Source organism: Synchiropus splendidus, chromosome 2 (genome assembly GCF_027744825.2).
Source record: "Synchiropus splendidus isolate RoL2022-P1 chromosome 2, RoL_Sspl_1.0, whole genome shotgun sequence".
Classification (NCBI taxonomy): Eukaryota; Metazoa; Chordata; class Actinopteri; order Syngnathiformes; family Callionymidae; genus Synchiropus; species Synchiropus splendidus.
In genome coordinates, this window is record NC_071335.1 from 19,899,299 (window position 1) to 19,912,087 (window position 12,789).

General features: G+C 45.3%; 1 protein-coding gene across 6 annotated transcripts in view; it reads left to right on the forward strand.

Moving 5' to 3' along the window:
- LOC128754807 (VPS10 domain-containing receptor SorCS1) overlaps positions 1 to 12,789 on the forward strand; it is a 109,805-nt gene that overhangs the window by 40,506 nt on the left and 56,510 nt on the right. For all 6 annotated transcript variants that reach the window (XR_008413982.1, XR_008413983.1, XR_008413984.1 and 3 more), the window contains exon 2: positions 9,622 to 9,689. Coding sequence is in view for 3 of the 6 variants with exons in the window: in XM_053857718.1 (XP_053713693.1) it covers positions 9,622 to 9,689 (68 nt within the window). In the remaining 3 variants the exon portion in view is untranslated. The remainder of the gene's footprint in view (positions 1 to 9,621; positions 9,690 to 12,789) is intronic.

Genomic DNA, 12,789 nt, shown 5'->3' on the forward strand with positions numbered 1-12,789 from the left:
CGTAGCCACCCAAAAACAAAATATGTTGTCCAACCCCTGTATGTTATCTCATTTCAGGGATTTTCCAAAGACAGTTTTTCATTGGCTGCTTCATCACACATCACACACATCGCGCACACCCAGACCAGACAGTGCATAAACACAACGCTCCCACCTCATTTACAGAGGAAAAACAGTGTTTTCTGGAGGGAACGTCTGTCAACAGCTGCAACTAAACACACGGCTGACTACGTCTTCATTTACATCTTAAACTGCCTCATGAATATGATTCAAAATTTGAGGTTAAATGCATATTTAAATGCTTAATTTGCGAGGGTAAGCGAGAACAGAAGGTCGGACATTTCGGTCCAAACCTTTCTTCAGCCTCCAGTTGCTTTATCAGACACATGCTTCATTCGCAGCCCTCACGTTGGAATCACTGAGTGAGATGATACAGCCGCAGCACACTACTCAATGCAAGTGTTGAGTGGCAGGCCACAGATTTATTGTGTCCAAAGACACTTCAGTGATTTGGTCAACAAAGTGCTGAGATGCTTATTAGACACATCCTCAAGTGGTTCCTTATCATGGTGCGGTCCTTCCATCCGGTGCCCCTGGATGGGGCTCCTTGGTCCTTTGTCCGTTGGTAGGTCCTAAAAAGAAGGCAGGTCGATGGAGATAATCACCCCAGCAGTCCTGAGAGTTGGTTCTTGTCTCCTCGGTAGCTGAGTTAAACAGGTGTAGAAAACACACTGGATGGTGTGAAACCAAAGGAGCAGGTCTTTGGCAGATCTTCAGATGTTGCTGTTAGGGTGCTCTCAGCTGGTGTATTCTTTGATGGGTAATGCTGAACAATAGTCTAAATAAACGTCTGTTGAATGGAATACAGAGGTGGAGAGTAACGAAGTAGAAACAGTTGTTGATAAGGTGTCAAGTGCGACTCGCAATGACTGGCATACCATCAGCGGAGGAGGATCATTCCAGAGATGTGCTTTGCTGTTCCATTGATCTCAAAAAGGCACAATTCCAACATCAAAGAACTGAGAGTGTGGTCAGAAAATACTCTTGACTTCAAGCATACTATGTATTGAATGTGTTGTAGTTCTGCTGGAAAGTTCTTTCGCATCAGAGATGTTGAACCTTTGGCCTCGTGCAAAAGCTGAAGAGTGTCTATTTTTACTTTCAATCAAGTAACATTTTACAGGACTTCTTCCTCCTCTGTTGGAATCCAACAGTCCAGTCCAGTGTGGCAGGCACTGTGGACGTTCCACTGCTGCCCCCTCGACGGACTCGCAGCTGACTTCTCCAGCGAATGACTGAATGCCACTTTGCTGCAGAAATGCTCCTCAAAGCACTGAACGGAAAAGTGACGGAGAAGCATGTTTGATTAAAGGCTCCCACAGGCAGCCACACGTATCCGGGAGAAGAAAGTCAAATTCAATCCTCGGCTCTCTGGGCGCCACCAGGATGCCAGTTCTACCAAATTAGAATGTGTGAGGACGGCACCTTCTGTTACACGGCTTCAAATAGACCGACTGCGGCTCCATGCATCAGCCTTGATCTGCAAAACTACTTCTAAGAAAGTGCTGGTACAAAAGAGGGGCCAAATTGATCCGATGGATCAGCCCCTATCGATCACCATCTATTTATGACAGGTAAAGTCACCGACGTGATGAGGCCTCAGACTTCGGGGGTCCTTCTGAGTCTACTTCCTGGGGTCCCACGAGGATAAACACATCTGCAGCAGCAGCCAAACCTCAGACTGTCGATCAATCCGCGTTAAAGCACGTGAAAAGTCAGACGTACGCCGTCTGCTCCTTGAAATATGAGGTGTGTTGTTTGGACTAGCTTTGCAGCTGCAGTTTCCAATCATTTTGATTCACCACCAGACACATCATTTCGACTAGTATTCATGAATATTTTATAATATTTGTGTTGAGTGCGAGCTCAGCGTGATTTATGGTCAGAATAAACAACTTGACGTGGAAGTTCTTCTAAAGTTTCCACTCTTATTCCCGACACAGTCCAGCAGACAGTTGTCCAGGAACTCACCAACACGTCTCTTCCTCCTCCATTGTTGTAGATTGAAACCATTTACCGTTCTCTCTGAAAGCATTTTTAATCAAAACAACTCAATTAAAAAAAAAGAAGAAACATGTTTTGTTCCTCAGAACAAGCCTTGCGTTCCGCCGCACTGGAAGACTGCGCTGCATCCGTCCCCCTCGGGTGATCTGGTCTCACGTGATTAAAAATCAGATGAGAGGAAAACAAACGCTTGATAATGCCCCGCAGATCAAACACTGGCTGTTGCAAATATCTGTTAATACGTTTCATATTTGTTTACGCTCCCTCCTTCTGCCTCAGGAAATGGTAATTATTGTTTATATATGCATGTTTGGGAATTTTGATCCATGCCGGTTTATTTCTCTCCTCCATCCAAGGACAATTACCAAACGGTAGCGGAGATAACGGCGTCTGCTGGCAGCTCAGGCGTGCGTTTGATTAGAAAAAAAAGGAATAATTTGAACACCTAAAGGTTTGCAGAGACACATCTGCTACTGATCCCCACCCGCGGCGCCGACGTCTGTTGGCGAGATATGAATTATAGCTTTGTGAGTTTACTTATTCCCCATTGCGGGATCATTGGGAGGCTGGAGTCTCAGGGGCCATCCTGTCCATCACAGGACATAGACTGACTCTTCATAGACATCGATAGCCTCTGTTGTGGACTGACAGTGAGCCCGGAGGAAACACAGACAAGGAAAGTCGAGAGTGAGTGGACTCATCCAAGAGTGTGACCCGCAACCTTCTTGCTCTAAGGACGTGGTGGCTACTGCCATGTTCCCACATGTAGATTATTATTCTGCTTCAGTCCCGATGCTGCTGTCACAGCACTCAGGGTTCTCTCCCATGGCGTAATATATTGACATTGTATTAGACTGTAGCGTCCTATTCTGGCTCCATAGGAAGCCTTTGGTGTTGCATGTTGACACATAAGTGTTGGGGTAGAAATGGAGTCCAAAACACTTTCCTATGTGTAGCATATCAGCATTGGGAGCTCAAGGCACAGGGGAGACATTTGGGAGCTCTATTCACTGAAGTACTTCGGATGTCACGAGCAAAATATATAGTAATCTGGACAGTCGCCTTTGGCGTCAGGAAAGGACGCAAGGCTCATCTTTCCCAATGTCAATATACAGTGTATATGAGGATGTGCTCCTCACAAAACCTGATCGATGCCATTTAGATTTAGGACTCAAGAGCATGGACACAGTTCATGGTCCATTCCAGCCTTTTGTTGGTCTACATTTAGTCCACATCAGCCTAGAGTCAATCCATATCTCCACTCTACGACTCACTGTCAGACAGGCCACCTCCCGTGACGCTCCCCATTCCACTTCACTCCACCACCAACCTCGCATTGAGTCTCTCTCCTCCATCTTTCTTTATCCTCGGTGATTGACATATTCTTCCACACCCCCACCACATCTTCACATGGTAATGGGTCAGCCCCTCCACAGGAGGTCCTCCAGAGAGGTTGCATTCATTTCTTTGATGAAAACAGTATTTTAGGTTTCTTTCAGAACCGGTCACTCAGTCACTTAGGTGCCACCATTCATAAATTATGTTAATATAGATATTTGGATTAACTGTGATACTTGTTGTAGGGCAAACATTTGAAATAACCGAATAGTTACTGAACACACTCTGCTCCCCAAAATGACATCTCAAAACCCCACCTTAAATTTCCCCAGTTGAATGACCTAATTCCACAGTCGTTCTTTGACACCAGGTTAAACCTCCACCTGCTGTAGCGCTGTTGTTAAAGTCGCCGGCTCACCGTCGACACGCTGTTCTTCTCTCATAGCAGTCAAATAATGAGCTCAACTTTTGAACCCTGCTAAAAATGTCAGCGGTGTACACCTAATGAGACCTCGCCAAGACTTTCCCCTGGTTCACAGCAACACTTCCACTCCTGATTCATGAACATGATTGTTGCCGCTCTGAGGTGATAGCTTTAGTTTGGATGGTTTGGGAAACAGCTGGTGAATTAAGAAATTTGAAAAGTTTTAACATGTTTTTTCTTTGGTTTTATGATGGTTACGGGAGAGGCGTTGCTTGGTTAGTGGGTTCAGGGTGGGGGCACATGTGTTGGGTAAGAAACATGACAGAAGGGTGCGCAATAGAGATGGATAGGGGGGTTGTTTGATCATGAAAGCTACGACCTGAAAAGTTTTGAGATATAAGTGGTGGAAACGTTTGTTATGGTACAAGTTAGCGAAATACAAATATTCCTTGTCATCATACCTAGCAATCATTGTCACATAAGGCCTTCATTCTGATTGACTGTCTATAAGGACACTGGTCATTCTCAAGCATGCAAAGTAGACTTGTCATAGGCACCTCCATAGATGGATACATGGATGCATGAATGAAGGATGGATGCATGGATACATGAATGCATGGATGGATGGATTTATACATCGAGGCATGGGTGGATACATGGATGATTGATGGATGATGGATGGATGCATGGATGGATGGATACATGATGATGGATGGATGATAGATGGATGGATGGATAATGGATACCTGGATGATGGATGGACGTTTGTGCCGCGCTGCTACAATTGTCTGCATGTGCTGAAGTCTGTAGCGGATCTAACCGTGCTGCCCCGGCGCTTCTGGTAATCACTCCCCGTCTTTCTTTCACTTCAAAAACATGGCCACCAGCTTCTTGTCGATGCCTTCACGCTCCCCTGCACACCCTGTCAGACGTGAGCGAGGCCGTGTCCAGAGGCGTCTCTGCTGCCGGCCCCAGCGGAGGGAAAGCTTGGCCTAATCGTCGTACTTACAGTGAGCGAAGCCTGCTGGCCTAATTGGCACGGTCAGCGCTGGAGCATATGCACTTTCCAGTGGGAGACCATCTGACAGGACCGCTCGCTGACGACTGCACACTAACTCTCCATATGTGGCCGACAGACGGCTGAAGGGTTCGCACACTACCCTTCAACTAATGAAGCCAAGTCATCCAGCTATACCACACACACACACACTTACATCGCTGTGATGTTGACTCACCTTGACCCTTTCCAGTTCTTTGCTTCCCTGCTAAATGTTACTTTGATACATCCTCACTCTTCTGCCAAAACAAAGTCACACATTTCTGACCTACGTACTTTTATGAAGTCTCGAATTGAATTGACCTTCAAGAGTTTTAATCCCTAACATCTGTAGCTGTTTGCACGACTGCATGCATGCAAAGCCTCACTAGAGAGAACTGCAGGAGACCTGGACTAGAGCCGCTGCAAGTTAACAACACAAGAGTCATACACAGGTCGACGGTTTCCAGCACAGAGACGGTGAAACTCGCTTCCATGCTTGAGGAAAAGCTCACTTGGGAAAGGTTCATAGAATTGTAGGGAAGGTTCTCATCTAAAAATAAATGTGCGAGCAGGCCCCTCTACCCACCACAGTTTTTCACTATTTTTAATCAGTCTAGAATACATTTTTTAGACATGTTTTTCAAAGAAAGTAAATTATTAATATTTTGCCTTTTTTCCCAAGGAGCCCTTGTTTTCATTTATATTAGACCCTTATACGTAGATGTATTCTAAAAAAACTCCCCCAACTATGCTTTCCTTGGTTGGCGTGCTGCTCTGCTCTCGCTCGCCGACACTTGACAATACGGTGTCACCATGGTGACGGAGCAAGTCGCACTTGAGACTTGTCCCCATGGTCGACAAAGAAAGTGAAGACCAAACATGAGAGTCTTGGGTTGGTGTCAAACCGCTCCTGAAGGTCAGGTCATCATGTATTTCATAGGGGGTTACGATGACTGTCAAAAAACTAGAAAATAAAGGCAGGGCTCTACTTCGACACCCGTCATGAGGAATGATAGCCAAATACTGTATACCTGATTCTGGTCCTTTGCCGTATTAACGTGTCCAGATGTCCACCAAAGTGTTTTGATTGATAAACATGGGGTGAACAGTTGACCAACCAATCAGAGGAAGGAATGCTGTCAGTGAATCTGAGCTCAGATAAGATATCACAGCTTAATATATATAGAATTGCGTTACAGTTTCTGAAAGCCCCGGGCAGATGAGTTCGACTCACCAACACAAAATCTGATTGGTCAAAAGTGTAGCACACTGAAGTCGTGCTGGACGCCGGTGATTCAAGGAGGCTGGTCTGTTGCATCAGATGTTGGGATTTGAGATGTAAATTTAGGTTGGTATAGTGATGCAAGTGTGAATTCACATGGTCAGATACATTTGACCCCCAGCCAAATCACAGAATACTTAGTTTTGTGATTTTATGTGTTTTACTACTACCGGTCAAAATGTCCTCACTTTGCAAAAATGTCCACACACTGTTGATTAAAAACTCATACTGGTTCTCACAAAGATAGAGGTACACACACACACACACATAAGGGAAGAATCAGTAAACACCTGGAAGTCCAGAACCTTCACCCTGAGGACCAGCCACCGAGAAAGACAGTGGAATAGGAAGCGGACCGACATGTTAAAATCATAACTGCTCTCCACTGCTAGCTTCTTCTGTGCTCGTACGAGGGGCGGCAGTGAGAGGGGCGAAATAAATACAGGCTGGAGCATGCGGGAATGTGGAGAGCTATGGTGTGAGTGTGAATTCATCCTCCAGCTGGGCTGCTGAATGGACTCGGCCGGTCATTAGCATGCAAAGGTCTATTCCGGACATTTAAGGTTATTCATTCCCCAGGCAAACTCTCCCGATGCGAGCTCGCTTCCCCAATCACTCCTCATCACGCCTCCTGCCATCCTAGCGAGTCTTCGGGATTCTTCGAGTCGGTCTGGTGAACAAGGCTTTTTTTTTTTTTTTTTTGAAATCCACAGATGTTGCTGCATATGTGACAAACCCGAACACAGAGTTCCCGACCTGCGGGTGCAGAGCAACAACCGAAGGTGCATCTGTTCCGCTTGTGTTTACAGGAAGCTCATGCAGCTGAGGGGAAGCGTTCCCCGCGGTGGCTCGCTGAGAACCAAACGCTTGCTGCTCCAGTGTGAGACAGATCACTCGTGCGACAGCACTGTTGATTTTAGCTCTAAACTGTCTCTGCTTCCACCGCACAACACACAACTCCATTGGCTAAAATACACAAATTATTGATTCCATTTATCATTGCAGGAAAATTGGTATTGACTACATAAAAGACACTCATGCCGCACGAACGATAGGAACAATGAACCTATGATTATTAATGTCGCACAAACAGGAAGTAGCCTGAGTAGTAATTATTATCATTATGATTTTTTGTTGATCTTTGGTCATTGATGATGACAATGACAGTGACAATTGTCAAAAGTTTATGACAACAACAAACTCCTAAACCAACATGGCGACCTTGAAAGTATTGATCACGTACCTCTTGCACTAAAGAGGAAAATGGAAGGTGTAGGAGGTGATGGTCTGTGAGGCCGTTGAATATATTGCGACTGTTGGACGGAGAATTTCCGCCATTGTTGCCATCTCCTTCGTGTCTCATTAGAGCTATGTATGTTAGTAACAGCAACGCTGTGCCCCATGGTTTCTTATGGCACTGCTCTGTGCGGTCCATATCCGCCAAAGAATCCATCCGTATCCAGATCCGTATTAAGCATTAATGGGCCGAAAGTTGACCTGAACACCTCTGTATTGACCCCACAGCAGGGGAAAGTCTGGGCACTTTGCTTATTCAAGTCCAACTCAGTCTGGATATCTGAGAATCAATCTCTTATCACAACTATATGAAAAGCGGACAAGTCGCTGTCTGGGTTGCCATGTGCCTGTGTACAGGGAAATAAAGTGTGTCTCATCTGTCTTGTACGTACAGCACTTTCCCCTGCTGGCAAAGTTACAGATAAGAGTGTGCCGGTGCAGTGCTCTTCACCCACGCAGTATCACGTGACCGTTAGTGCCCCAGGTTAGCCACAAGACCTAGAGGTCATCGGATAGCCGTCAAAGTCGTGACAAGATGTCCCGAGGGACGTTGGCTGTGTTATCAGAATGAAACACGAGCAGGAGAGCACAATAAAAAAGGCTGTATGAAACCAAATTGCAGTATTCCCAGCGAAGACTTGCTCGCCTCTTCAGAGTTTCAACCATTTTCGAAAACACCTCCAGTCACACAGTAAATAGATTGTACATTTCTGTACTTGTGATGAGCTCGGAGTGAAATGTAAACTTTCTCTCTGTGTTTTTTTTTCCCTCAAGTCTTGGGTTGACCCACTTATTCTCATCTATTCACCTTAAGGGCTCAGTGAGAGGCATTTACAGTGCGTGTGTCGAATTCATTTGGAAATGGAAAAGCTGGAGCCAATGAGACAAATGAAACAATAGGATCTGTTGATGTCTCCTCGTGCGAGAAAAGCCAGTGTGATAGTTTCTCTCTAGAAGCAGATGGAGCTAGTATCTGTGGATCAGTTTTTCTGGTGATGGAGAGGTCTGCACTCAAGCTATAGCGATCCACCAACCAACTCTTGCAGAGCCATCACCAGCGTGGAACGTGATTTTGAACTGACTGGAGTTTTCTGACGGAAAAACAACCAGTTCAAACCTGGAAAGTCGGGTGGAGCTCGCAACCAGTGACATCATCGGTAGTTTAGTGATGCCCAGACTGAGTTTTTATTCAGTAAGTTCAGGAGTGACAGCCCCACAGGAGGATCATCTTGGGACAAGCTGCCATGGAAGAAAGTCTAGACTTGGTCAGGGTCTGGTGGGTAGGTGGGTGGGTTGCACAGGCTGTAAGAGCCTCTGGCATGGGCAAGTGGTGGAGTGGATGGTACCTTGCACTGAACAGCAGCCTTCAAGCCATGCAAATACTTCTGAATACTTGTTGTACTGCTCGTACTGCTGTCAGAGAGGAAGGTGCTCCACAATGTCATATGCAGCTGGTGGCTGAGTTTGTCATCTCTGTGGAATGCAAGACTGAACCAAGGCCACCAACACACACTGTCGTCTTCTCAGTTCAGGCAGCATCCGCGACGAACACTCACACCACGTTCACCAAATATAACACCTGCTCCCTCAGGTTTACTTCAACACCAACACAGAGTAAGCCTCACTTTCATTTTCCACAACATGATTCCTGTTGCTCTCACTTTCACTCTCACACACGGGAGTTTTCTCAGTGTCTTAACCGTGCAACGTTTGATTCTTTTGTTTGATATATTCCTCGCATAAGTTGAAATTATAATCACGGTCGTGGAGTGAAAATCCAAAACTACTGCGTCTGCTGTCTGGCGATCTCGCATTCGGATCCGAAATGGCATAAAGGTTTGTTGAATTGATAATGCACTGCCGCATCACTTCACGGTGAGTAATATGAACTGACACTATTATCATGCAAGACTGCGTTTCGGAAGTAAGTGGATCATAAAATCAGTATGAAGCTCTTATTTTCAGCCCACAAAAATCATGCAGTGACTTTTGCAACTGCACAAAAGATCCCGTCTCACACAGAGATGCAATCATTAACGGCATCCAGACAGGCAAACAGCGCACCAGTGCGAATGCCTCTGTTTACTTGCCGTGCTGACATTCTCACACTGACACTGCCCGCTGGATGTTTGATCAATAGACCTGAACATTGATCGCAGTGTTTGTCTTGTTTCACAGGTGATTCTGATGCTGACCAAATTATTTGACTTCAACCTCAACAGCGTGACGGAGAGTTCATTATGGAGGTAAGCCGACTGCTCCACATGGCTTCATGACATTTCTGCACCTCCTGCCGCTCCTGAGTTTGAAAAAACAAATTGACCCCAAGCAACAATATTTAGGGTATTTATTTCTTTTAAATGTGAGGTTTGAATCACTCCCAGCATGCCTCGGAGCGAGCCCCAGTACCGCTACCAGGGAATTAGCATACTGAGCTCAGTGGAAAGTGTTGTTATCCAAGATGCCCCCTGGTGGATATCACTGTCACTTTCCTCAGCTGCACTCTGGCTCTCAAACACTCCTGCAGCAACTGTTGCGTTTGCTGACGGAGAGTTCTACTGCTGTGTTTCTATAATCTGTTGAATGTCAGTCAGGAATGGTCGAGAAGTTGAGCTGGTGCAGTCTGAGATGTTGAGAAACTTTCTCTACTCCATATGCAGTCTTTTAAATGTGGAATCTAGTCATGTGGCCAGCCGCCCGAGGTCCACCAGGTTGGCGTTGCAACCTCACAACAACAGACTCTACTAAAGGCTCACATGGCTGCAGTTAAACCGGAAACCTACTTGCTTTCAACAGTGTTGCCGCCATGTCACAATGCCTCGCTGTCACGTGTCTGAAAGTGAGGACAACATCTGAAGCTCAGAGAGATCTGGACGCTCTGAGCAGATTCAGAACCTTGGTAACCCTATCAAGCTTTTTAAATTACGCTTGAAATAGTCTGAATTTTGTCGCACAGTTTTTAAACTTAGTTATTTCATAGTCACCTGCCGTCATTCTCATATTGTATTTGTTAGTCATGTTTTAGTCGACTGAAAGTCACAACAATTTAGTTGTCAATGAAAACTCTGAAATGTATTTCATTCAAGTTTTAGTCAAAACATTTTAGTCATTCTTTTAATTCCAGAGATGCTTATTGTTTGTTTATTCCCGTTGACTTGAGTTCCACTGCTAAAATATGGACAAAAAATCTGGAATACTCAGCATCTTGAATAAACTGAATGAATGAATCCTCAATGCAACTTTGCTGTTAGTGTTTTGATTGTTGACTTGATTGTTGACTCAGTATGCATTCACTATTGAACCCTCCTCAAAAAAAAAGAAGACAACATGGAAAGCAGCCAGTCAAGAAGCGAAGCCAAGTTTAGACATATATTGAATTGGTGACAATAAAAATGCTAGTTTTTAATGAAGAGAAGTAAATCTCTCTTCCGTCTCCCGCCGCCTTCACCCGGTCCGTCTCTTCATTTGTCTGGCTGGATGCGCCACTTCAGTTTCACAAGCAATAAACATCAGTTATAACGATTTCAGTTAAAGACACCGTCAATAGGTCCATCACCATGATGCGTTGTGTGTTTTCCGCTTGTTTTGATGTATCCGCATTGTAGTAGTACGTTTGGTGACATGAGAGATCATCTTTTAAAAAGGGATCATTGTTCTGTAGGCATTGGCAGCTGTCATTTAAGCCACGATTGTTTACATGTCGCAGAAACATTGAAATGGCAGACCTGGTGTCTCCAACGCTCGTGGTAACCGTCCTGCATGAAACCAGCGGGGGCACTGCAGGAGGAGACGTAATTGGATGATACTTCTGCCGTAATAAAGAAGTTGTGTTTTTTCTTGTGTAGTAAACGAAACCAAGAAGGGAGTTTTCGTTTTTCTTTTTCACTCTTGCAAAACATCTTCACGTTTTCATTTATGACGCACATTCATGCAGTTTCGTCAGTGTTATTCTAACATTGGTGCCGTGTCATCATCATCTCATCTTCGTCATGGGAAAGAGGATCGCTGACTAAATTAACACAAGCTCAAAACCTCCAATGCTGAGTTACACTAGGAAGCCACACCATCCACTTTTCACACTCTAAAAACTCCTGTTATTTCTGAGCTGTTTATGTTGGCTTGAAATAATGGTTTCAAGACAGTAAATACTAAATTAATTGCAGCTCATTTTGAGGTAGAATTAACCCAGAATTGTTACTCTTCAACCCATTATTCTGGGCTAAATGTCCAACACATTTTCCCAGGTTAACTTAGAGCAGTGGAGTTCCCTGTGAACAGTGAAGTTGAGTTAAAAAGAACTCTAAATGTCTTTCAACTCAGGTGTTTATAGAGAGCGCCACCTGGGTGACGCACCTGTCGGCTATCTGTGTTGCATGTTGACAGAGTACATCACATTAAAGAGCAACGGTGGTGAGGGGTTCGGGTCAAGCCATGGGAGTTGACGCGTCAGTCACTTGATGGCACAGCATCCAAACCCCAACCCCTTTTTAAACATCACGTGGGAAGGGAAGCATTTCGCAGCGCTGAAATACCTGTGTCATATGGAAGGCCGACCTCTGCGACAACAGTGGACTCAAGAGTTCAGTGTGAGTCCAGTCTCGCCATGCCACATGCGACTTGTGCTCTTGCTGTCCATCTTCTCAACCCCCCCGCCTCCCCTGCTGTTGCCAGCCAACCCTATGCCCACCTACACCATCACACACTTAATTAGCATGAGCTCCGTCAGCCCCTTTATCGAGACCCCATATTTCTCGACTCAGCTATGAAACTGTCAACCCTTCAGTCACAGGCGATTTAGAATATTTTTGTAAATGTGGCGGTGCACATTTTGAATGAACCTCGGAGCGTTTAACATCCCAGTAGTGCAGCCAGTCATCTTAAGAGTCCAGTTACCGAAGACAGATTGGAAAGTAGATGGATTATTCATGGTTCCCCACCTATTCTGGCCTCAGCCATCACCCGTAGCTGCGATTAATGTACCATGTAGCGCACTCGGGAGGGTCTGGAAAGGGTTTTTCTCTTTGCCTGAACAGATGATACATTAGTTTTGTAATCGGTCCTTGACCATTGATCCATCACCCAAGTCAATCTAAACCTGATGTCCTGGGAAAACTTGGCCGCTAGTAATGGGTGGATGATTAATGGTGCGTGTGGCGAGGCAGGCAGACTGACACGGAGGCAGATGAATGAACAGATTATATTCATTCTGAGGGAGCAAAGAGGATAATGAGAGCGAGGACCATTATTGGGTAATTTGGGGGTCAGATGATGGAGTAAACAACGAATGCAACCTCTGCTGTCTGAAAGGCTTCTGCTGCTCCTCTGAATTTTATATCCCTCGGTTTG